General features: G+C 37.6%; 1 protein-coding gene and 1 non-coding gene across 47 annotated transcripts in view; both read right to left on the reverse strand.

Moving 5' to 3' along the window:
• The window catches only part of RPGR (retinitis pigmentosa GTPase regulator), a 58,794-nt gene that overhangs the window by 14,068 nt on the left and 17,950 nt on the right, over positions 1-26,776 (reverse strand). For 12 of the 46 annotated variants that reach the window (XM_074030271.1, XM_074030269.1, XM_074030263.1 and 9 more), the window contains 8 exons: positions 21,660-21,815; positions 18,288-18,412; positions 15,690-15,875; positions 13,997-14,162; positions 8,426-8,517; positions 8,002-8,067; positions 4,896-5,076; positions 1,466-4,281 (listed from right to left, as the gene is read on the reverse strand). In XM_074030271.1, the coding sequence (XP_073886372.1) occupies positions 2,528-4,281; positions 4,896-5,076; positions 8,002-8,067; positions 8,426-8,517; positions 13,997-14,162; positions 15,690-15,875; positions 18,288-18,412; positions 21,660-21,815 (2,726 nt within the window). In that variant the 3' untranslated portion in view covers positions 1,466-2,527. Of the gene's footprint in view, positions 1-1,465; positions 4,282-4,895; positions 5,077-8,001; positions 8,068-8,425; positions 8,518-13,996; positions 14,163-15,689; positions 15,876-18,287; positions 18,413-21,659; positions 21,816-26,776 lie in introns of those variants that run through there. The other 34 variants (XM_074030287.1, XM_074030289.1, XM_074030286.1 and 31 more) reach the window with 13 other exon arrangements.
• On the reverse strand, positions 25,092-25,221 carry LOC135969359 (small nucleolar RNA SNORA31). The gene has a single exon (XR_010584549.1). It is a non-coding gene; the product is annotated as a small nucleolar RNA SNORA31 (small nucleolar RNA).

Raw genomic sequence — 26,776 nt, forward strand, 5'->3', positions numbered from 1 at the left:
CTTTGGTGACGACACTCAAGATTTTTTATTGAGGAAAAAGGAACTGCAGAAAATCTGGGTGTGACAGAGCTCTAGCTGGTAATGAACAACTGCCGTTCCTATAGAATCCCTTAGGTCACTCATTCTCATTCTATAATTTTCCAGATGAAGAAATTGAGGACTGCTAAGCTAAGAGACTAGCCCAGGTTCAGACAGCTCAAAAGTGCAAAACCAGAAGAAGGGCTTTGGTCTCAAAGTGACTAGGGAGGCCAGTGCTCTCCACAAGAAAACAATGCTTGCACGAACTACCACTTCTAAAGAGCACAAAACGTTTTTGGTCAGGGAAATGTGAAGAAATGCTATTTAAACATGGACATACAGCCCAGGTTTAATACTGAGATGGGCGTATTTTAGAACGTTGTTTCAGTATTACTGGCTGATTATCTCTTCAATAGAAGATGAATGCCCATAGCTATTACATTAATAACTTGAGTTTAAGAGTTTCTCATTTCCCTGGAGGTTTTTTTCTTTATGAACTCTGTGTCATCCATCTTATTTAATCATTTTAAGTCTACTTTTTAAATAATCATGTTTGGCACATATATTTTTATCATAGTATTAATTCTTTTCTACTAACCCTTAATGAATGCGGTTGAATTTAGTAAAGCACTGCAATGCCAAATCAGTACATTTGGTTAGTTAGGGGAAGCTGCCAGAGATCCTTGCAGCTAAGGTAAAATTTATAATTGCTCCTAGGAAATACTTTACTTAATATGATTCTAGACTTTTCCTCATATTCTTTCTCACCCAGAGAATCAAATGTGCAAAGAATTCAACTACATAAAATTCACAGGAAGTCTGTCATCAAAATCCTCCTTAATAAAACTAAGTATAAGAAATATCTCATGTCCAGGATATAAAAGGGACTATGAAAGGAAATCAGTTGAAAAAGGAGCCACAGACATATACACCATGGAACACTATGCAGCCATAAAAAAGGATGAGTTCATGTCCTTTGTAGGGACATGGATGCAGCTGGAAACGATCATTCTCAGCAAACTATCACAAGAACAGAAAACCAAACACCGCATGTTCTCACTCATAGGTGGGAACTGAAGAATGAGATCACTTGGACACAGGAAGGGGAACATCACACACCGGGGCCTGTCGTGGGGTGGGGGGAGGGGGGAGGGATAGCATTGGGAGACATACCTAATGTAAATGACGAGTTAATGGGTGCAGCACACCAACATGGCACATGTATACATATGTAACAAACCTGCACGTTGTGCACATGTACCTTAGAACTTAAAGTATAATAAAAAAAAAGAAAAAGGAGCCACAAATAATCAGATAAATTAGCTGCACTGTGTACACGGACAATTTTAAGGGACAATTGTAATTACTCTAGTGGAAATCTAGCCTCTCTAAAATTCAGTATCTAATACTAGACGGTTTATCTTTTCACAAAGAATTTCTGACTATATACATTTAATTTTTTATTTTACTTGAAACATTCTGACAAGCAACAGACAAACTGAAATTACAGAATAGTCAATGAATACATTGAGGGCATGTAACACATACCGGAAATGAAGGCTCTGATAAAGTACAGTTAAAGCTTGGAAATGACAGGAGTTTAGAAATAAAAAAATTACAGAAGACAAGAGTCATTAAAGCTGTCATAACTTTTCAAGAGTAAAGAAAACAACTGTACAGAAAACTAAATTAATTTTAAAGTGTAATTTTTCTTCCCTAAAACGTTTCCTACACGAGTAACAATGATAGAGTAAATCTGTGAGAATGAAAAGAATTTAAGAGTTAGAAGGGACTACAGTTATCACATCATCTCATCCACTCCATTTTAGAGATGAGGAAACCGAAGCCCAGTGAGTCATTTCATTAGGTATACTGCCATCTGGCCAGATACTAACTAAAAGAGATCACGTTTTTGGGATCTAAGCTCTGAACACAGCTGTCACTTTGTAGATTTTTGCAAAAAGAACATATAAAAGGTAAAAGACAATACTTTCTTTAAAATGTGAATGCCTCAATTGAGTTTCAGAATACCATTCATTATTAGAAAATTATTCTATACAGCAGGTAAACTGTAATCACTAACTTAAAAAAAGTGCTAACACATTTATAAGAAATTAGAAGTTTTTATAGCCCTTAAGCATCTGTGCCATTTAAAAATGGAATGATTTATACACACAATCAAAACACTCTTGTAGTATATTCTTATTTCCTAAAGCTGCCTTTAATGAATATATAATGTTAATAATCTGATATGACCTTTTAATATTTTCTAGCTATGGTTTTATAATTTGGGGGTGAAATACACCAAAATTTTAGTCTGAGAGAGGCCAAAATTTACCAGTGCCTCCTGTTGTCTTTGGCTCCTTAACACAGCTGCATCAGTTGCTTTTTTTCACTACACATAAAATAACTGACATAAAATCAATTTAACAACATGTAATGAGTGCCTGTTATATGCAAGGCATTTAAATTGTTTGGCTGGCCATAATCGGGTCACATTTAAGGTTTGTTACTTCAATTCCAAATAATGTGGTAATACATTATTCCAGAACTTTTTGGAACCTGGTGGCCCGTTTTCTACAAGTTGTTTTGACTGCACTGGCATTTTGGACCTCTGCTCTTTCCCATTTCCCTGTGTGTTAGTAATTAACTTTTTTTGATATGTTTTATGTTTGCCATATTTCACAGATCCTTTCATTTTGCTCACTTTTTTGTACTCTTCTCCATTCTGCCTTTCATTCTCTTCTTCGCCTGTCTCCTGGTACTTCCCCTCTTCTTCCTCCTCCTCTTCTCTGTTCCTCCTGTTTTCTTCTCCTTCCCCCTCCTTTTCCCTTTCTTCCCCTTCCTCCTCTCCTTCCTCTTCCTCTCCTTCCACCTCCCCTTCCTCCTCCTCTCCTTCCACCTCCCCTTCCTCCTCCCCTTCTACCTCCCCTTCCTCCTCCCCTTCCACCTCCCCTTCCTCCTCTTCTCCCTCCCCTTCTTCCTCTCCCTCTCCTTCTTCCTCCCCTTCCTCCTCTTCCCCCTCTCCTTCCTCCTCTTCCCCCTCCCCTTCTCCTTCCTCCTCCCCTTCCCCTTCTCCTTCCTCCTCTTCCCCCTCCCCTTCTCCTTCCTCCTCTTCCCCCTCCCCTTCTCCTTCCTCTTCCCCTTCTCCTTCCTCCTCCCCTTCCCCTTCCTCCTCTTCCCCCTTCCCTTCCTCCTCCCCTTCCCCTTCCTCCCCGTCCTCCCCTTCCTCCTCCTCTTCCCCTTCCTCTTCTCCCTCCCCTTCTCCTTCCTCTTCTTCCCCCTCCCCTTCTCCTTCCTCCCCTTCCTCCTCCCCTTTCCCTTCTCCTTCCTCCTCTTCCCCCTCTTCTCCTTCCTCCTCTTTCCCCTCCTCTTCTCCTTCTTCCTCCTCCCCTTTCCCTTCTCCTTCCTCCTCTTCCCCCTCCTCTTCTCCTTCTTCCTCTTCTCTCTCCCCTTGTCCTTCTTCCTCTTCCTCCTCCCCTTCTCCTTCTTCCTCTTCCCCCTTCCCTTCCTCCTTTTCCCCCTCTCCTTTCCCCTCCTCTACTTCCCCTCCCTCCTCTTTTTGCTCCCCTTCCCCCTCTGTTTCCTCCTCTTCCCCTTCTCCTTGGTCTCCTTCCTCCTCTCCTTTCTCCTCCTTCCCCACTCTTTCCTCCTTTTCCCTCTCTCCTTCTTCCACCTCTCCTTCCTCCTTTTCACCTTCTCCCTCCACTGCTTCCCCTTCTCCTTCCTCTTTCCCTTCTCCCTCCTTCTCCTCCTCTTTCTCTTCTTCCTCTTCTCTGTCTTCCTCCTCTTCTTCTCCTTCTCCATGCTCCTCCTCCCCTTCTCCCTCCTCCATCTCTTGGTTTCTTTCCTTCTGATGGCCTTGCTCCCTCTCCTTTTGCTCCTGCTCTTTCCCATCCCTCTTCTCCCATTCCTCCTCCTCTGCTAGGTCCTTCTCTCCCTCTCCCGGCCTCGCCATTTCTCCTCCACCCTTGTCTTTCTCTCCCTTCTCCTCCCTCTCCTCACCTTGCCAGTGTTCTGCTCCTGAACTACCCTCCTCACAGGTTCCATCCCCTCTACCTTCAGGCCCATCCTCTGCTTCTCCCGCTGACTTTGCCTTGCCTTCACTCACCTCTGCTTTGTCTGTAAGGTCATCTGATAGGATCTCTGTTTCCTCCTGTCTTCCTCCATGCACCTTCACATTTTCCTCATTTGCTTCTACCTCTTGCTCCTCTATTCCATTTCCTTTTGAATCCTCTGCTCCTTCCTTCTCCTCTGGGATCTCTGACAAGCGATCACATTTAAAATCATACTTTGCCATGGATTTAGATATTACGGGTTTAGTCTCTTTTTCATTTCCTTGTTCAATCAATTTCCTGCCATACCATATGTTTTGGTCAGTTTCCACTTCATCATCCTCTTTCTCTCCACTACTAAATTCTATTGCCTCCGGCTGCTGGAATCCATCAGCTATACCCTGCTGACTCTCACTTGCACCTTCCATGTAACGTCTGGCTTTTCTACTGATTCTCTTTCACTGTCAAAGATCACATCTTGCTTGCAACTTTCCCTTTTCTTAACAAAATCTTTATTTTCTTCACTCTCAGTATTCATACCTCTATCTGGTAAGTTGCCAAAGAAAGAACTCATCTTTTTTGTGCTCTTTTCCCTTTTTCTTAAATCCTTCATACCTGCTATTTCTGCCAGTTTAGTTTCCTTCTCACTGACTATTTCTTCTGCTTCTGATTCCTTCTGACTGTGTCCTCCATCACTTTCCTTTTCTATTTCCTTGGCATCAAGTTGATCAACACCATTATTATTTTCATGTCTAAATACCTCTTTTTGTAAACCCTCTCCATCAGTGTCAGCCTGAGGTCCCACCTGGCCTGAGTCATTACCTAGTTCCTCATCTGAAAATGCTTCGATAGGCGTAGCTGGTTGCGTCATGAAAATCCCTCGTGACACATGTTGCTCACATGCTTTCCCTTCTTTCATTTCTGACATTTCTTCATATTCATCACTATCATCGTTTTCAGTAAGAGCTGTATGCTGCATCAGTTCCCCAATTGTTTGTTGTTTCTGTAAATTTTTTGAAGTAATTATCATAGTCATACTACTATTAGTTTACAAGGACACCTTATCTACTTTAAATACTGCCAAGATTTTACATTTTTATAAGTCTAGGAGAATAAAAATAGCAAATTTTACCAGATAGTTTGCTGAAGTTTTGTTTTCTTTAAGGATCATTTGTGCCACTCTCTAGTCTGTGATACATCTAATTTTGATTTAGTAACATGTATCTGTGTTTAATTTTCAACTCGTACTACCTGCCTTAATTTTGCCATTAATCACAATACCATCAATATTTATTCTCTGCCTCTTTTCTCAATCCGAATCAATCCTTACATAAAACTTCGAGATTAATTTTGCAAGATGCTATTTAAAAATGTACACTTCTTGGCCTGGCACAGTGGCTCACACCTGTAATCTCAGCACTTTAAGAGGCCGAAGCGGGTGGATCACCTGAAGTCAGGAGTTCAAGACTAGCCTGGCCAACATGGTGAAAACCTGTCTCTACTAAAAGTACAAAAATTAGCTGGGAGTGGTGGCACATGCCTGTAATCCCAGCTACTCGGGAGGCTGAGGCAGGAGAACTGCTTGAACTCGGGAGGCGGAGGTTGCAGTGAGCCAAGACTGTGCCACTGGACTCCAGCCTGTGGGCAACAAGAGCGAAACTCCATCTCAAAGAAAAAAAAAGTACGCTTTTCTTGTACATAGTACAGCTTAGTATATTTTTCCCACTTTCCCGATCATCTCTAATTTTCAAATTTTTTTTCTTGCGACGGAGTTTCATTCTGTCACCTAGGTTGGAGCTCAGTGGCATGATCTCAGCTCACTGCAGCCTCTGCCTCCTGGGTTCCAGCGACTTTCTCACCTCAGCCTCCTGAGTAGCTGGGACTATGGGTGTGCGCCACCACACCCAGCTAACTTTTGTATTTTTAGTAGAGAGATGAGGTTTTACCATGATGGCCAGGCTGGTCTCGAACTCCTGACCTCAAGTGATCTGCCCATCTTGGCCACCCAAAGTGCTGGGATTACAGGCATGAGCCACCACGCCAGGCCTAATTTTCAAGTTTTCATTTGTCTTTTGAGTCCACAAAATTCACAAAATAAATAAAAATGTAAAATTTGAAAAAAATGAATAGTCCACTCCTAGAACTGAAGAAACTGCACATGAAATGTTTTTTATCTATAAACTAAATAATAACGAATATATTTTTCTTTTCTAAACAAAACCTTCATATGCACTTTCAAATTTTTGACCTTCTTCCTTGTACTGATTATATTCTTTAATTATAATAATTTCTATAAATGAAAGAACACTAAGAGGAAAGACTATTAAGTGTAAAATGTAAGATTTGTATAAAAACTATGAAATCAAACACTGACATTTGAATAATGTATTAACAATATAAAAGTAATTTCCTGCTGGACCAAATAAGGCAAAACCAAATTGCTGATCTAAATTCTACAAACAAGCTAATGGATGCAAATATCTAATGAATTTGGGTCTCTGGATAGTAAAAACTCACTAATTCAAATTTTATAAACTGTGATGATTAGGCCTAGGAAGAGGTTCCTATTGTGCCAAAGAGATTATTAAAACATGACAAGTTAAAAATTAACAAGTTAATACACAGAAATAGTATAATAAATCTTTTATCATTTACTAAAGTAGGCCTGGTAGGGCCTACACTTAAAAGGACTATAGAAAGTATATAATATATGTCAGCTTAAAAGCAATTGCTTTCCGTTTCTGGTTGTTCTTGGTCTTGCTCTTTAAAAAGTCATGATTCTTTTAAGAGCCCTAAGAGAGGAAGGCCCGGTTGCCAGAACTGATTTCTAAAGGCACATGCCTTTCTTTCCCTAGCACAATAAAGCAGCCCAGAAGACGGACAGCCTGGAGTCTAAGGGAAGAGGAAGGAAAGAAACAAGAAAGGTGTCTGCTTGGAAGTATAGCCAGTCAAAAATCAGTCAATATTCATTGAGCTTCTACAACTGTGTTCGAACAGCTCTCCCATATTCAAAGGAATGCTGTTATTCACCATGCCTTTCAGTATTATAGATAGAACGAATGAGGACTAGTTCTAAATTTTAACAATTTAGCATGATTCTCCTGCACTTCAGTGACTTCAATGTTAAGAGTTTTAAACTTGAAAACATGTCAAAGACACTACAAATAGAAATTAAATATTTTTTTATAGTCTTCTTCCCTCAATTTACATTTCTCCAATTTATTTTCCTAATCCTCAAATCCCTCATTCATTCATCACACTAGTCCTTAAAGCCAGGAAAAGCAAAGGATTTCAGGGCAGGCCTTTATCTCTCTATGGTTGTGAAAACCACAGCCTATTCCCTTCTTTTGCTATTTGTTATTCATTAAAAGTCTCTCTTTCCTACCCATGAACAGTCTCTAATTTCCAAATGTTTAATCTTATTTTTATGCTATCAATTTCTTGATAAATTAAAGCCCAACCAAATATTGGGAAATGTTATCAAAGATTTTCACTAAAATCACAAAATTGTAAAGCTAAAAAAGATATTAATATCATTCAGTAAAGTCAGCATAGTAATTCATTCAAAGTCATACTCAACCAAAGTCAGAGAGCCACTCTATCAATAAATGGTAGTCTTTTCCTACACATAAGAACTGCAATCATAACCTATGGCTTGACAGAAGGAAAAGTATGGCTAGTATAACTTAAGTTAGTGATCCCAAAGAGCAAATTTCAGCAATAAAATGCTTCCACTCTTGTTTCTTTACAGAAAATACATAACATCAGAACAAGGCAAAATGGAGGTTATCTACATTGTATCCCTCTGTCTTTTAAATTCTAAAGTAAGTAAATGCTTACGTTTCTTGTGTTCTTTCCAAAAACCATCCAAAAAATTAACTTAAACTGCTCTTACCAACAATAATGAAAATAAATCTCCATATTATACCTTTTGTTTCTGAACTGGTGATAATTTTAATGACTTTTCATTGGAATTCAGGCTCATAATGTGTGTCTGAAATAAATAAAAAATATATATTATAAAAAGAATACAGTATATATACTATGTGTTTGTACTATATATATAGTACAAATTTTATATATATGTGTGCATATATACATATATAATGAAGGGAAAACAGTTCAGATAGTAATAGAATCCACTCTCAATTGCCATACTAATAATGTGAGGATCAAAACAAATTTTATATGTGAATTATACCTCAACATAGTTGGTTAAAAATAACAAACAAAATAAGAAACAAGAAAGTGGTTTTCATGCATATAAGAGTATAGGAAGTATACACACATTCACATACACAATGAACTAAAATTCAAACTCATATTTAGATAAACAGATAGGAAATCATTACCATATTCAAGATATCAGTAGTTTCTCCAAGGCTTTCTACGGTTGAAGAATTATCTATCTCTGCTTCTTTGGTCATTTCATCTAGAAAATAATCTGAATGATTAAATGGGAAAAAGGAAATCCAGATTTCAACAGAAAAGTGAAAGGCAACTGGAGAGAAAACAGAAATTATTCTATAATATAAAGTGTAGGTATAATTTTACTAAAAGTCCTTTAGCCTCATGTCAGGGAAACTGAAAAGAATTCATTCACAGTGACACAGGTTTTAAAATCTTTGTGAAAGTTTAAAAATGTTGACACCAATTAGATTACAATTGTTTCATTCATATGAACAGGCAAACACTATTCCTTTGGGATAAATAACTACCCAGGTATCGAGCACTGTAATAGCTAGTCCTAAGAAGGGCCCCAACGACTTACATCCTCCTGGTGTTCATCCTCTTGTGTAGTTCCCTTGCACATTATACCAGGTTGGTCTGTATGTGCACAGCCAGTAAAATAAAGCAGACGTACCTGTGATAGCATTATAGCTTCTGTTTTGGTTATACACATGTATGCACCCTTGTGCTCGCTCTCTTGCTCTCTCTCTCTCCCCCTCCACCCCTGGCTACATACGTGTACTCTCTCTCTTTCTCTCCAATCACTTGCTCTGTAGGAGTCCATGTTGTGAGCATCTCAAGGAAGTGAGGCCTCCTGCCAATGGCCATGTGAATGAGCTTGGAAGTGGATCTTCCAGCCTCAGTCAAGCCTTCAGATAACTGCAACCCCATCTGACAGTGTGACTGCAACCCTATGAAAGAACCTGGGCCAGAACCACCCAGCTAAGCTCCTGCTGGACTCCTGACTCTCAGAAACTGTGTGAAATGAATAAATGCTTTTTGTTTTAACCTGCTAAGTTTTAGGGTCATTTTTAAAATGTAGCAACAGATAACTAGTATAAATACCTACAACCTTTCACTGAAAACTGCAAGGTTATTACATCATAAAGTAGATAATTAAAAGTCATAGGCTCTACTTGACTTTACATTTTTCTCAATTTCTCACTATGCCTACATTGATCACTGATACATTTGGAAGTAGCTCCGTAATGAAGTCTTCACTAAAAAGTGACAGTCCACACTGATCCCTCCCCTTTAAATCCACTGAATTGAATGAGCAAATAATCATTTGGTATTTATTCCATGTGCGGTAATATGCAGAATAGCAACCTAAGTAATTGCCAATTCTTTTTTATTTTTTATCATCTATATTTAAGGTATAAAACAGATGTTTTGATATACATATAGTAATAAGTTTATTAAGTATTAGCAATTACAATTTTGTTGTTTGTTGTTAAAAAATTTTAACTGCCATGAAGTTACAGTCTATGAGAAATTACATCCGTATGTTGGGAAGCAGGAAAAGTTTCACTATGGAGGTACATAGAAGGATAAGTAGAATTCTGAGAGGCAGAGATGGAGGTGTAAGGGGAAGACAATGAAGCCCATTCCTAATAAAGCAGCAGAACAGTAGTCTGAGCAAATGAGCAGAGGAAAGGAGTTTGTCTTGAAGGCTTACCAAGTGCCAGAAACACATGCTTTTATATATATTACACTGACCCTATGACAACAAGGAAGGTTAAGTATTATATTCTCATTTTGTAAATGAAGAAATTAAGTTTCAGTGACTGTTGGTGTCCAGTGGCAATCTTAGGTGTGTCTGACTCCACAGCCCTTGTTCTTTCCACTAAGTTAGACTGAAGAGATCAGTCTGATCAAAATTAAGAATCAGCAAACTTTTCTCTAAAAGGCCATATAGTAAACATCTTAGGCTTCCTGGGCCATATGGTCTCTGTCCTAACTAACCTATGACATTGTAGCAGAAAGCAGCCACAGACAATACATAAAGGAATGGGTATGGCTCGGTTCCAATAAAACTTTATTTGTAAAAACAAGTGGCCAGCTAGATTTGGCCCAAGAGCCATTGTTTGTAGACTATCATAATACATTACTACCATAAAACTACCTATTACCAAATGAAGATTGTAAGGAAAAGACTATTGAGAGATAAAGCTAGAATTGGGAATTATATAGGAAAATTAACACTTATTTTCATAATTAGGAATTCACTGAAGACACTGGAGCACATGTAAACTGAATTGCACCTTAGGAAGATCACTGTGGAAAGTGTTACGCAGGACAGATTGGAGAGGGCAGAGAATATAGGTTTGGAAAATACATAGCAGATTATTTAAACTGATGGCCTTGCCTCAGATTTGACTGAGAAAACAGAAGTCATCATATCTGATCCACTTGATCTCCTCACCAACAAACATACACAACTACCTATATTTGTACCCAAGTTCTCATTTGCCTGTTAAAATGTAGGATGTGTTTTTCCTGTTACCAAAGACCACTCTCTATGCTGGCCCCTCCTGTTTTGCAAGAGCTTTACAACTTTGGTTATACTTTCTCTCCTCTGTGCTATCTCCCTCTCCAGGACTACTGGCTCATTCATTACCAGACAAATGTGCTCCAATATTTTCTATTGAGCCCACATCCCCCTCTAGCTGCCAGACCATTTCTCTGCTCCACTTCATTGGCAAATACACAAACGAATTATCTGCTCATCTTATCTCCTCTTCATTTCCTCATTTCCCATTCATAACTGACTCTTAACACTCTGGCTTCTTCCCTGATCTTCCCCTAGAACTGCTCTTGTCGAGGTCACCAGTAAACTCCATTGTACCAAATCCACTGGATACTTCTTTGAGCTATTTTCCCTTGATCTTTGAGCAGTACTTTGCATTCACGACACTACACTGTCCTCATTTCCCACCTCCTGCCTTACTGGCTGACAAAGCTGAGGAAGGCTTCTTTGCCAGCTCTTCCTTCTCTACCTCTCAAATATTAGACGTTCTTAGGGCTGCATTCTGGGCCCTCTTCTCTTCTGACTCGACTCTCTAGCAGGTGATTTCACCAACATCCATGGATTTTATTATTATTTTAAATAGAGAGAGGGGGTCTTGCTATGTTGCCCAGGCTGGTCTCAAACTCCTAACTTCAAGCAATCCTCCCACCTCAGCCTCTCAAAATACTGGGATTATAGGCATAAGTTACCATGCCCATCTCTTTTAAATACCATCTCTATGTTGATGGCTTCCAAATGTATATTTCTAGTCCAGGGCTCTCTTCTAAACTTTAGGCTTGTGTTTCAACAATCAGCTCGATATTTCTACTTGGATGCCTCACAGATATCCAAGGCTTGGTTCTTAATTTTATTCCTCAAATGTGTCAAGCTTCCTCTTGCTTAGGAATCATCCTTGATTCCTCACTTTAATTCACACCTATGTGTGGTGCATTCATAAGTTTAGCAAGTCCGGTTGGTTTTTATGTCTATAATGTATTTCACATCGTCCCTCTTCTCTTTTCTTTTTCTTTTCTCCATCTACGCTGCAAACACCTTGGCCCATACATTATCACCTCTTGCAAAGGGCTCACAAGTACTCTTCCTATTTCTAGTCTGGCCTCTGTATAATCTATATGGAGGTAGAAGTGATCTTAATCATCTTAAAGTGGAAATAGGACTGGAATACATTAGTCTACTGCTTAAAATCTTTTAATGACTTTCTATTGCACTTAAGAAAAACATTCATATCAAGTAGGTCTTCATGGCTTATAAAACCATAAATAATTTTTCACTGTCTCTTTCTCCAATACCGCTTTGTCTTACCATTTCTCTCACTTTTTAGCCCCACTGGTTGTCTTTTTCTTCTTAACTGCCTCCAAACCTTTGCCTATATTATTTTCTTTGCCTGTATTATTTTCTTTGCCTGAAATACATTTATTCTCCTTGTGTAGCCATCCCTTTCTTATCCTTTAGCTTAAATGACATCTCCTTAGTAAGACGTATCCTGATATACTTTTCCTCCATTATAAAGACTGAAGTCTGTGAATGATTTAGAAAATGTCACAGTATATGTTAGACACAACTTTCAAAATAAGTTTTATTAAGAAGAGAGTGTTAGCAGTCACAAGAAGACAAGAAGAGATGGCATTTCCTTTTGATCTAGCTACAAAATCATGCATATTTTCACATTCAAATCTCTGGGACTGAGAAACAATTTTCTCTAAACCATAAATGTCTTTTTTCCTTGTACACACTACATACTGCTTGTCAGAATCTACTACTTTTTCCATGTCCAGGGCTGAAGAGTACCATTAGACACTGATTCTTATTTCAAAAGAAAACATATAAAAGTTGTGGGTCAGGTGCAATAAATCAGCTCATTACCAAGGTCCTAGTTAGATATAATATCCCATTCCCATAGCCCACAATTCTTACCTGAGTTCCCAATCCTATATTACCTCAACCCTTTGCCTAGCTTCCGGATCTCAAAGATACAAAAATTATCTGTTTCTAGACCCTGATTCTTAGTCCCTGATGACAGGTTTATCTTCTTAATTTCAAATTTACTGCTTACTTTCTGATCTCCTGGTCCTGGTTTCTTGTCCTACCCCTATCAAATAGAGAAGTATGTTGGCTATTACACATAAAACTGCTATGAATCTTCAAAAAAATAAATATGTTTTGAAACTTCCAGTAATTTTCAGAAAAGGAATGTCTCCTTCAAAAATTATTTGCCATTTACTTCAAAAAATATATGTCATTGGAACAATAATTTGAAAACACACGAGAATCCCTACATTTAATTAAGAAAGAATATTCCCTCTTTAGACATCCCGCAGTAACATACCGACACTCCTAAGATACACAAATATCTGTAAAGAAAATTAGTCAGAATAGGTATAGCATAGTGAAAGAGCTGGGATTACAACTTAAAACGTGAAATCTGTATCTAACAGGTAGTGAGGTAAAGGTATTAATATTAATCATAACAACATTTACTGAGGTGTTTCTAGAGGTGCTGGGCTCAATGCTAATTATTTTATATGCCTGATCTCACTGAATCCTCTCAATCACTCTCTGAAGTCAGTATTATTCAATCAATTTCAAAGCCAAGGAAACTGAGGCTTAGAGAGGTTAAGTAACTTTCCCAAAGTCAGTCACACAGCTAGTAAATGTCAAAATTGGCATTTGACCCCAGATCAATTTAACTCCATATTCCATGCTCTTCACCATTATGTTATACTGCCTAAATATAGAATTTCACATAGATCCAGAAGACCTGCATTCAAATTCTGACCACTTCATTTACAAGCTGAGTGACCTTGAGCAAGTCACTTGATCTCTCCAAGCCTTGCTTTTCTCATCTCTGAAATGAGCACTGTAACTCCCTCCTAAGTTCATCAAGTGGTTTCAGGGTTTAAAGGGGATACAGTTAAGGAAGGTGCTATGACTGTTACCCACTGCTCTATAAAGATATGCTGCTGTGGTTACATGGCAGTCTTGGGGCACCGATGGTGCTTTCTATTTGTAAGGATATTCCTGGATTTGAGTTCAAATGAGGGATGTTAGGCTCTAACCAGGGAGAGAACAATTTAAATAACTGGAGAAAACATCTTAAGATAAACATAAAAACAGGAATAAAAGGCACATTTATCCTGAGAGCAGACAGAGTGGCAAATGTTACCTGGTTCCTCTGGGTGCATGAGGTCCTGTTCAGATAAGACGCTCGGTAGGTTACTCTCAGAACAACGTGCAAAGACCGAATTGGGGGGAAAACAAGCAGAAAGGCCAAGAGTCCCTTCTATTGGAGGTAGTGTTCTCATCATTGAAATAGAATCTGGAGACCGCTCCTTTAAAATAAGCAGGTTAAACAAACTATTAAATGATGTTATAGATTTAATATTGATATAAACCTTCCTAAAAGTTGCAAAAATATTTAAGAGAAAGAGTTCAAAGTATGCCAACACTCCACAGCATTTACTTCTTAATTCCCAAAGGCCCAAAAACATTTTGTTCTGTTGTCTCTGTATCTTAGTTGCTCTAAATTTCAATTTGGAAGCTTTATTTTTCACATAACGGGGGAAAAGTGTGTGTGCATTTTCTCCACACTCCCTAAGAAACAAAAAATTACTTAGAAGATGTAAATTAACAACAACTACAAAACACTGATGGGGTATTTGTCAACTTTTCCATATATGCTTTTTCAAACAAAACACCAGATTTAACCTTTTTACTTCAAAAGAAATATGTTGGCTATTACAAATAAAACTGCTAGGAACCTTCAAAAAAACATGTTTTGAAACTTAGAGTAATTTTCAAAAAAAGGAATGTCACCTTCAAAAATTATTTACCATTTACTTTAAAAAACATATGTGCCACTGGGGGGGGGCTTGATGGCTCATGCCTGTAATCCCAGCATGCTAGGAGGCCGAAGCTGGTGGATCACTTTAGGTCAGGAGTTCGAAACCAGCCTTGGTGAAACCCCGTCTCTCTTAAAAATACAAAACAATTAGCCGGGCATGGTGGTGCGCGCCTGTAGTCCCAGCTACTCAGGTGGCTGAGGCAGGAGAATTGCTTGAACCCAGGAGGTGGAGGTTTCAGTGAGTCAAGATTGCGCTAGTGCACCCCAGCCTGGGCAACAGAGTGAGACTCTGTCTCAAAAAAAACAAAAAACAAAACAAAAAAACCCCAAAAAACAAAACACACACACACACACATATATATATGTCATTGGAACAATAATTTTAAAACACAGAAGAAAAATCTCTAAATTTAATTAAGAGGGAATATTTCCTCTCTCTAATTGAAGTCCTTATTCCTTTGTTTTCCCATTTCATTGTTTATAGTGTACAATCTTCCACTGCTCATGAGGCTTAACTGAAAGACAAAAGAATGTAGCATTATATAAGTCCTACAGAGTTCTGAACAACGTAACACTGTTCCTATAGTCAACGATACTGTATTGCACACTTAAAAATCTGTTAAGTGGGTATATTTGTTGTATTTTTACTACCATAATAAAAAAAAAGCATATAACAAGGTGAAATTCAAGCCACATGCAGTTGAAAAAACAATTCAGCATTCAATGTGAGGTGATAAAATAGGACTATAAAAGGATGCTTTTATAGCACCATTGTCTATATGCAAAGGTTTTCTATAATTTAAATTTTCCAGTTTGTGTCTTTAAAAAAAGCATTAAGCTTTTCTGAATTTTTCTGAATTAACTCTAAAAGTTTGTAAGCACTTAACTCTAATAATTTTATTTAGCAAATTTATCTGAGAAGACCCTTTGATTTAAAAAGAAAACAGATTTTTTTCTTCTAGTTTTCTTTGCAGTGCTAGATAATACTATTATACAGAATAGGCCACCACTGTACCCTCTCTCTTCGCCGCATACGTGCTGATAGAGTTCTCTGCAGTACATTTCCTGAGGTTAAACTGCCATACGGCAGAAAAGTCGCCACAGATAAGCAAGTATCACTTATTTCATCGAATTCAATTTCTTTTGCCACACCACGATGAGGAGCAGCAAAAACTACCATGTGACATCCACCACAAGCAACCTGCAGCATAAATCCACAGAAAAACGAATCAACATTGGCTTCAAACACAACTGAGTTTTTAACAGTTATCAGCTGTAAGACAGTTACTTAGTGATAGGCTTCCTAGACAGACTGACTTGGTGAATCTGTCTATATGTATGTGTGTGCACAACGAGAATGTGTACACAATATGTATAAAATAAGTACACAATTGGCCGGGCGCGGTGGCTCAAGCCTGTAATCCCAGCACTTTGGGAGGCCAAGGTGGACATATCATGAGGTCAGGAGAACGAGACCATCCTGGCTAACACGGTGAAACTCCGTCTCTATTAAAAATACAAAAAATTAGCCGGGTGTGGTGGCGGGTGCCTGTAGTCCCAGCTACCTGGGAAGCTGAGGCAGGAGAATGGTGTGAACCCAGGAGGCGGAGGTTGCAGTGAGCCAAGATTGCACCACTGCACTCCAGCCTGGGTGACAGAGCAAGACTCCATCTCAAAAAAAAAAAAAAAATGTACATAATTACCATACATATTCTTTAAACACTGTGACTGAAAATTAGAACAAGTTTAATCCACCATTTAACTTTCAATTTAAAATAATATAGAGAAAAAATACTTGGCAGATTACATTTCTCCTTACAGTTAGAAAATGTTATTTTAATCTGGGAGAAACATTAAAAACGTGAAAAATTGCTCAGAGAAGTTCTACTGGAAGAATTTTTTTTTTTAAAGTATAAATCAGTCTCTTGGGCTAATTATGTCTCTAAGCCCTCTTTATATGAACATTTTCTAAGTTTAATGCTTAAAAGTAAATCCTTAGAGGAAAATAAATGCAAGTATGCATGATGACAGAACAATAAAAAATGAAATCAGCATTCAAAGAATTTTGAGAAATAAGTCATTTTCAAGAAAAATGCTTAAAAAAACCCATAGTGCAGTATTTTCTGTACATAGGTTCTAGATATTTTATAATGTTCTATTTTTCCTTCATAATACTTTAAATTTTAACATTTATATATATTTTTGTATATCCCTTTTAAAAATTGTAAGACTATAATGAATAAGTCCTCAATGAATGAGGACGTGGTTATTTCATTCATCACTGTATACAGTACTTTGTATTTTTTTCTGTTTTTTTTTTTTTTTTTTTTTTGCGATGGAGTTTTACTGTTGTCGCCCAGGCTGGAGTGCAATGGCACAATCTCGGCTCACTGCAACCTCTGACTCCCGGATTCAAGCAATTATTTTGCCTCAGGATCCCAAGAAGCTGGGATTAGAGGTGCCTGCCACTATGCCCAGCTAATTTTTGTATTTTTAGTAGAGACGGGGTTTCGCCATGTTAGCCAGGCTGGTCTTGAACTCCTGACCTCAGGTGATCTGCCCGCCTCAGCCTCCCAAAGTGCTAGGGTTACAGGCGTGAGCCAGCGCACCTGACCAGTACTTTGTATTTCTTATACTTAGCACACTATCTTACCCATAGTAGGCTTTCATTAAATGACTATCAAATCAATAAATGAAAGTGGTCCATATTATGAGACACTGAGTCTTTGGAGGACAAATTTCAATATTATCATCAAGTCATCAGAATTTTCAAAAGTCAAAACTAAACTGGCAAAAATATTAAGAAACAATACAGGTATGATGCATGATGGTGATGTGACACTGAAATAATACATCCTTAACCTACGAAAATTTAGCCCAAAAACCGTATCTTCAAAACTCTTTATTTTTTTTTTTTTTTTGAGACAGGGTCTCACTGTCACCTGGTCTGGAGTGCAGTGACACGACCTCAGCTCACTGCAACCTCCACCTTCTGGGTTCAAGCAATTCTCATGCCTCAGCCTCCCGAGTAGCTGGGATTACAGGCGTGTGCCACCACACCTGGCTAATTTTTGTATTTTTAGTAGAGATGGGGTTTCACCATGTTGGCCAAGCTGTTCTTAAATTCCTGATCTCAGGTGATCCGCCCGCCTTGGCCTCCCAAAGTGCTGGGATTACAGGAGTGAGCCACCGTGTCCCACCAAAACTCTTTGTTTATTATCAGACTTTCTGCTGAGCAGGATTTGAGAGTCTAACATTTAATTCAGCAAATATTTACTAAAGACTACTGTGAGCAAGGTACTCTGCTGGGTGCTACACAAGATACCAAGTTTGCAGGCATGGCACAGTCCCAGCTTTCAACAGATGAATGAGAACGAAGCAGAACAGTCAAGATTTCAGCAAAAAGGAAGATGCTAAAGGAGGACAATTAGGAGCAACACATTTTCTGACTGGCATAATGTCTGACATTTGGCTTCTAGGAAACAAGTATATTTATTAGATATATCTATGATACTCTTCCATACAAACATAAAAGTACTTATTTTCTATGAAATACTGAAAGATTCAAATACAGTAATATGAAAATATAAACAGGGAAATGTGATAGCCTTACCAATTTAACTATAAACCTCAAAAAATTAGAGCACAAAGTAGGAGTGAAGTGATTGGTAAAATTCTCCAGTCCAAGTCCTAATTTTCCGTGGCGACCATCTCCAAAAGTATACATAAGGCCGATATCTAAAAAGCAAAAATAATGAAGAGAATTATAAAAGTGTTACTTGTATGGATCTACTTGTAAACAGATAAATATGTTAACTCATACTGCAATTCTAATTATCCCCCTCAAATTCTGCATTGAATTTACTCTATTGATCTTTCCACACTCTCTATGGTCTCTATGGTTCTTCATGTAACATCAGGCAATAAATATTCTGAGAATAAATCAATTAACCTTGGTGGTTTGTGAAGCTGATGATCTGTCATGCAAGGCAGTGTGTGGAGCAGCAGCAATACAGCATGAGAGCCTGAGATACACATCATATATTCCAAGAGAAGGAGAAGGAGATGCTTGTATTCTGGTCCCTACATCCCAACAGTCTTATTTTCCTTTTTCCTGAGGTCATTGATAGATCAGAGTTTCTCAACTTCGGCATTATTGACATTTGGGGCCAGATAATTCATGGTCGTGTGGGTCTGTCCTGTGCACTGTAGGATGTTCAGCAGCATCCTTGGCCTCTACCCACTAAATGCCAGTAGGACAACTCCACTCTGCAGCCATGACCATTAAAAACTGTCTCCAAACGTTGTCATGTGACTTGGGGAGTGGGATGTGCATAAAATCTCTACAACTAGCTTAGCGTAACTAATCTGGCTCCTGGGCTGTGGAATACTGTTGAAGTAAATGCCATAAGTGAACAATGCTAACTAATTCCTATACCAAAACTTGGGTCCCCTCTGAAACTGGGCCCACAACGATGATGAGTAATCTTGTCACTTCTCACCAGTTAGCCCTTTTGCTTACTGACATAGCAGCTATTACGAACCTTCACACTCCTTTCTTCAAGCCGTTCCTTCACACCCTCCATCTCAACTGGGGTAAGTGCCAGGGAAGCAGAAGTAAGGGGGGGCGTTAATATGGTACAAAGGAGGGGAATTTTCCTCTAGTCTGGGGATTAGGGAAGGCTTTCAAAGGGAAACCTAAAGGATGAGTAGGGTTTAGCGGCACGAAGAAGGCAGCAAAAAATCTTCAGGCAGTCAGCAGTACATAGAAAGCCTCTGAATCAAGAGCAAACGTGGCTTGGGCAAGAAACTGAAAGGCAACTAACACGCCTGGAGCACCAGAGTGGTAGGAGATGAGTCTGAAGAGGTGAAAAGGGAGCGTCCTATTAGTTCAGATGAAGAATTTTTGAACTTTTATCTTAAGGACATTAAGAAGGAAAATGAATGGTTTTAAGCTGGGAAACAATTAGGTCACCTTTGGGGACCTCTGATTTAAGATGGCAAAGTGACTGCATACTAAGCAAATCCAAGAGAACTGACTGAAAGATCATTAGAAATAATAATATAATTCAGTAAGGTGGCAAGTATAAAAATAAATTTACAAAAATAAGTAGATTCCCTGTAAATATGTAAATAAGTGATATTCAGTGTTTGGACTCTTTATTTATTTTTTGAGATGGAGTCTCGCTCTGTTACCCAGGCTGGAGTACAGTGGCGCGATCTCGGCTCACTGCAACCTCTGCCTCCTGGGTTCAAGTGATTCTCCTGTCTCAGCTTCAATAGCTGGGATTACAGGCACGCGCTGCCACGCCAGCTAATTTTTGTATTTTTTTTTTTAGTAGAGATGGGTTTTCACCATGTTGACCAGGCTGTAGACTCTTATAATTCTTACTATTAAGTATTTATGTCCTTCTTTTATATATACTCCTTATCGTCTTTATCCCTTCTTCCTCCTTCTTTTCAACCTGATTTCTTTACCCAAATGTTTTTTTAAGGTTTGCCTTTTAAATTTGATTGTCTTTTGCCTGAAAAAAACAAACCCTGATCCAAGCTGCCTGATGGCACTTCCAACTTCAGAGAGCTTTTAAAAATATGAGCCACTGGCTATAATGGGGAACTGGCAAGGCCTTGCAGATAACTCACTACGTACTTCTCATTAGTACTAGATGAAAAAAAAAAAAATTCCACACCACTTGCTCTTTAGGGACGACTGATGAACAAAAAGGCAAACAAAGTTAATGTTCAATGATTTGTGCTATAACTCTTTTTATCAGGAGTAAAGGTACTATGAAAATTTAACTAAATAATCAAACTGTATGTTAGATGACAGATTAAAAACTATGTATTTACTATCAGTGGCAGTTTAGAGTTCATGAAAAATGACAGTAGGGACAGAGAAAGTGACACTAGGACCCTATAGTTAAGGGATACACATCAACAACTCTTAGTAGATGACGAACGAATAATACTTTTCATATTCTTTATAATGCTATTTCATGATATGTTCTCAAGAGCATTGATACTTGATAATGGGCAGGTCATCCTCTCTGAAAGGTTCTCTGGGGAAGAAGGAACAGTGTATATTTGCTGATTCCTAGTTTCCCTAGCCAGATACCATTAGACGAGCAGTACCTTTTTCAGGAGCTTTTTCATAGCGGGAGCTTTTCAGAAAGAAGGGAAAAAAGTAGAAATGCTAGTACATGGATTATGTCAATATACTAGATGATTTCTGACTTTCCGATGATTCACTCCATTTTTAGACAGAAATAGTGAAATTATACACCCTTTTGTTACAAAGCATTGAAAACTGAGGACTATATCCATTACCTACATATATGTGACTGAATCATTTAGGGGAGAATCTTTACTGAGTCCTACATTATTAGCAGCACATAGTTTTGAGGCTGAGAAGTGGGCTCAAAGGAACATTTCCCTGCATGAAGGAGATACCACATTGTGGAAGAAGGTATCCACTTACTGGTCTCTGAGGGGCCTTTCTCTCTAACACTGTAGAAAGAGAAGGAAAGGAGTCATTCCTGAAAACGTCTCCAGATGGCAAAAACATGAGAATCGACTCGGCCTGAATGCAGCTCTGTCAGACTGAATAGGAAGAATGTTTTAAAATAAGTTTCTGCTTGTGGGATTTTTTCCTTTTGGCCTGAGCAGAGTTAAGAGCCTTCAAACTGATATAATTTCAAAAAGATACCTGTTTTCTGCCAAAGAATAATACTATGGTCTAACTTCTGACATCAGCAGGCTATTGTGAGGTTCTAAATCTTGGGATCATTTACATGTATTCTAAATTGAATTAAAATAATAAAAAGGAGCTCACGACTTTATACTTTGGAATAGTAAACATGGAATTCCATTTTTCTCAGTCATGAATTCTTTTACTTAAGTTAGATACATTCATTCCAGATATAATTTATTTTGTAATAAAATATACCCCGTTCTATAAATATATAACAGAAATTCTAATCCATACCTGTTATCAAAGCTGTGTGATTTTCTCCACAAGAAATATAACTTATTGTATGATCCCTAATATTCTCAATGACTTTGGGTTCTGAAGTTTCAAAAAGAAAAGTGCCAAGACCCAGCTGACCAAACTGTCCCAGGCCAAAGGTATACACAGCATTCTCTGAAACGAAAGGGGCAAATACAAGAGAATCATTATGGAAGCAGACACTGGTACCATCATATCTGGAAAAATTGTGACATTCAACCTTTTATAGTGAAGGTTAAGTGCCTCTGGGGGAAAAAAAACCCATTTAAGAATACTTAACATTGAAGTATAAATCTTTCAATGACGAAGGAAGAGAAAAATGAAAAGGTACATAATTATAAAAATTATGACATGGGTATGATTTTATCTTTTATACATAAACATAAAAGTTAGGTAAGTAACAGGTATGATACAAGGCACATAAGTCAGGGAACTACCTGAAACGTCCCCATAATTACATCGGCTCAAAAAGTACCAACTATCGGCCGGTAGCTCACGCCTATAATCCCAGCACCTTGGGAGGCCAAGGCGGGTGGATTGCTTGAGGCCAGGCTTGAGACTGGCCTGGCCATCATGGTGAAACCCCATCTCTACTAAAATTACAAAAATTAGTTGGGCATGATGACACGCATCTGTAATTCCAGCTACATCGGGAGGCTGAGGCAGAAGAATCGCTTGAACCCAGGAGGCAGAGGTTGCAGTGGGCCAAGATTGCACCACTGCACTCCAGCCTGGGTGATAGAGCGACATTCCATCTCAAAAAATAAAAAAGAAAGTACCAACTGTCATTAAACTAATTCACTATGTCAAATAAAAAGGGAATAGTGTCTCCTACAGAAAAACTTCTTCCTTTTAAAAGTAGTTTACGCATCACCTAAGGTCAGGAGTTGGAGAAGAGTCTGGCCAATGTGGTGAAACCGTCTCTCCTAAAAATACAAAAATTAGCCGGGCGTGGTGGTGTACACCTGTAATCCCAGCTACTAGGGAGGCTGAGGCAGGAGAATCGCTTGAACCCAGGAGGTGGAGGTTGCAGTGACCCGAGATCACACCACTGCACTCCAGCCTGGGCAACAGAGCAAGACTCCATCTCAAAAATAAAATAAAACAAAATACAAGTAGTTTAATAATCTATTTTATAAAACCCAATTTCAGAGAATTGTCTTGAGAATCAAAACTGATAGTACATATGCTACATTTATTCACAAGTAAAGCTTCTTTACTAGGAAATGCAACTATAATAGGAGGGGAAAAGCTTTTCTTTATATTGATATTTTGAAGTGATTCCAAAGGACTTCCAGTAACTCATTAAATATTATGTCATATGTTTTCTAGAAATGAAAAAGTACAAAAACAGGATACAAGAGTGGTGATGAAAGGGTCCTTTTAGAGACATGCTCCTCGCTGCTGCATTAGGACGCGCAGTGTCGATTACATTAGTCACTTCTCCTTAGTACACTGAGTTTAGTACATTGAGTTTCTCCTATTACAGGAGGAAGGGTAAGCGCTTGGTATTCATGCCAGAACCCAAACCTTCATTATTACTAGCTGTGGCAAGCAGGTGAGTTACTTAGATTCTCTGATGTTATAATCCCTATCTAATAGAGTTGCTGACAGGATTAAAAGAGAAAACATTCAGGCAGATTTGAAAACATAATATGACATTCTGTTGTAAAGAACATTTTTCTAAAAAGTATCTAATCAACGCATTCTATCAATAGGGGTTACAAATGAAAACCTAACTGTCTATGGCCAGGTGGTTTTACAATTTTTTCTAATAAAAATGTTTGCTTCATAAATAAGACAAATAGATATTACTCCTTAAAGAAAATATGCTGTATTAAGGATATGAAGCCATATTGAGGCAATGGCAAAACAGATCTTTATTTTAATATTAAAAAACCATCTTAGTTTAATTAATAATCACATGGCATATTTCCAGTTCTAAATGTTCAGCTTAACAGTAGAATACTGGGTAAATTAAAACAACTATCTATCTCTAGCTAACCAACAATTACTCTACATTTCTTAGGCTGTCTGACTTCAATTAGCCTGTGACATGAGGCTGTTTAGGCAGTCTGAATCATGACAAAAGTTTTGTTCAGTATCCTGGTAGGTTCCCATTCAGGTGCTTGGATATTAGTGATGACAGCAGTTTCTATTTTATAAAAATGATCTAAGGCGCTCTTATTTAAGGACATTATATTTAACAACCAACAGAATTTTTGGCCATATCACCTTTGTGACATTTAACAACATAATTTAATGTTAATAAGTAATATTACATTAGGAAAACAGATTTGATCAGTTAGCTTCAGATCAATATTACTGTAATTTCACAGAATATATTTGATTTCAGAACGAATAATTTGTTAACCTGCAGAAAACTTAAGTTTATCCAAACATAATCTTAGAAGTTAAGATAAATTCTCATTTGCCTCAGGACCCAGACTTCATTGTGAACCCCATCTTACAACTGGCCTTTCTTGTCTGTTGGTAACTGCTGTGGATGACTTACAAAATTACAAGTATCACTCTGCCTCACTTAGTGTGTACCAAGTTCCAGCCTCAGACTTTTTCCACAGTGGTCCATGGTTTCCCTGATCCCAAGGAGAAACTATAATCACCCTACCACTACAACCAGTTTTATTTTCTAACCTATCATGGTCATGTGCAAATATTATATTTGAAATAAATTCATCAGATATGAACTAAATTGTTTTAAAAATAGTTTAATGAATGGTCCTCTAATAGATTTTAAGGTAAGAGTTATAGACATATAGAAAAACAAGGCTGGGAAGGCCCTTCATAGAATAATCTAATCCAAGTGGTTTTCTTTAGTGAAAGAAATTGGAACAGGTGATTAGCTATTCTTTCCTTAAGGTCTTACAAAATATTCCATAACTCTCTTAGCAATCCAGTTTAGTATTTAGTCACACTGATGATCAATATACTCTTCAGGTCCATTTCTTCATCAGCTAGAACTAAATATTTTTAATATTCTGCCTATACTGTGTTCCAGAATCAGGTTCCTCACCAGGGCTAGCTCATAATAAAGCTTGCACAGGTCCATGGAGAAATGTGAAAAACAGGCAAAGTAGTGAAATTTCCATACAGATATATTTATAACAGTTGAAGGAGGTGTCCTTTATTATACAATTAAGAGCTTTCTATTTTGAAAATATTCCTTATTTTATGATATGATAGTGCAAACAGTCATTTTTTTCAATGCCCATATTTAGGCAAATGTGAATCAGAAGCTGACAACCATCTATTGGTTCTCATAATTTTTTAAACTCAAATTTTAGGTTATTCTCTGGATTGTAACACAAGCTCTTCACTGTTTATAAAATTATTTTATGAACTGTAAAAATTCTCTCTTCATGTTTTTTTCCCTGTATTGCCAAGTTGTTCTCCTGTATTCCCCCATTCAATGTTGGCTGCCACAATCAGACAGGAAACGCAAGGACACTTCTTTCTTGCATCTGTAGTGGAAATCTTAGTGGCAAACAGTAACTACTCCAGGTCTGTCAAATAGATGCATCTCATAATTTAAAAAACTTTCCTGGTGTATGAGATCCCAAAGCTTGCAGAAATCTGGAGAGAGTAATCAGTTTCTGGAAAGATTATACTTAGGCTCAGAACAAAGACCACAGAAAGCTAAATGTCTTTAAAACCACAAGAAAACATCATCCTTAAGTGTGTTTATTTTAAATTAAGAATATAAAAGTAAGAATTAAGCTTTCATTAAAAGTATCATAGATTATCTTGTTGCTCACTTTATAGAAAAATATTTTATAATGAATGGTTGAAGACACTATTATTATACAATCAGCATCTGTATCTGTTAAAATAACCCTGAATGACCTATTCATTCTTTCTATAATCGTTGCATAAACTAGAGAAAATATGTAACATATCAAGTTGCATTTCTGTCTATAGAATGAATTTTCAGATAATGTTTAAAAATTAATTTCAAAGTTTAATTTTTAGGACATTTTTGAAATTATATAAAAATTCACTTTTTCAACAGGAATTCAAAAAAAATCTTAAACCTCAGAATTATTTCCAAATTTAGAGTATAAGTTTTGAAAAAAAATTTTTTCTAACTTAGAAAAGATTCCATCTAGTAACTAAAGCTTAATAACCATGACTGGGGCTGGAACAGGAAGTTGAGGAAAAGTAACATCAGAGAGAAAAATATAAAGATAAAATATTCTTCACTTACCCGGCAACATTAGGCATATCATCTTAGAATTGGATATTATTCAAAATTTATCTGCAACATTTCTAACTTTGGGCTACTAAAGATTAAGTGGTGACTTCACAAACTATTAATTTTTGTGCAAAAAATATAATAATTCACTACCTAATTGTATTATGTACATTACTCATCTAAAATAAATCTAATGTCGAAAAAAATTTGGAAGCATCAATTTAGTAAACATATTAGCAAGTAGTGAGTATATTTCAATACAGTGATTAGAATTGTGAGAAATGACATGTCATAACAAATATGAAATTCAGATTCCAAAAGTAACATCACTATTAAGGTCCTAACTTTATTTTATTATCTGTAATTTAAAACCTTACCACTTTTTAATAAATTACTATAACAGAACATACAACTACGAAGGAATTCCCAAGTTATACACTGTAAATATCACAAAAAAAAGAATTATCAATGTCATGTAGAAAATAGCTTGAACAAAAAGCTTCTCCAAAAGAAGGCATTTCAGGAAAAATGTCGATTTTAGATAAATATAGAAAACATATATATAAGAAAAATTGTTTGTCCCTGAAAATGAGCTAAAAATAATGGAATATGTTGCCATTAAAAATGTTAAGGTCAGGCCAGATGTGGTGGCTCACGCCTGTAATCCCAACACTTTGGGAGGCCGAGGCGGGTGAATCACCTGAGGTTAGGAGTTCGAGGCAGTCTTGCCAACATGGCAAAACCCCCTCTCTACTAAAAATACAAAAATTAGCCGGGCATGGTAGTGGGCGCCTGTAATCCCAGCTACTCAGGAGGCTGAGGCGGGAGAATTGCTTGAACTCAGGAAGCAGAGGCTGCAGTGAGCTGAGATCGGGCCGTTGCA

This window comes from Macaca fascicularis, chromosome X, assembly GCF_037993035.2.
Source record: "Macaca fascicularis isolate 582-1 chromosome X, T2T-MFA8v1.1".
Lineage (NCBI taxonomy): Eukaryota > Metazoa > Chordata > Mammalia > Primates > Cercopithecidae > Macaca > Macaca fascicularis.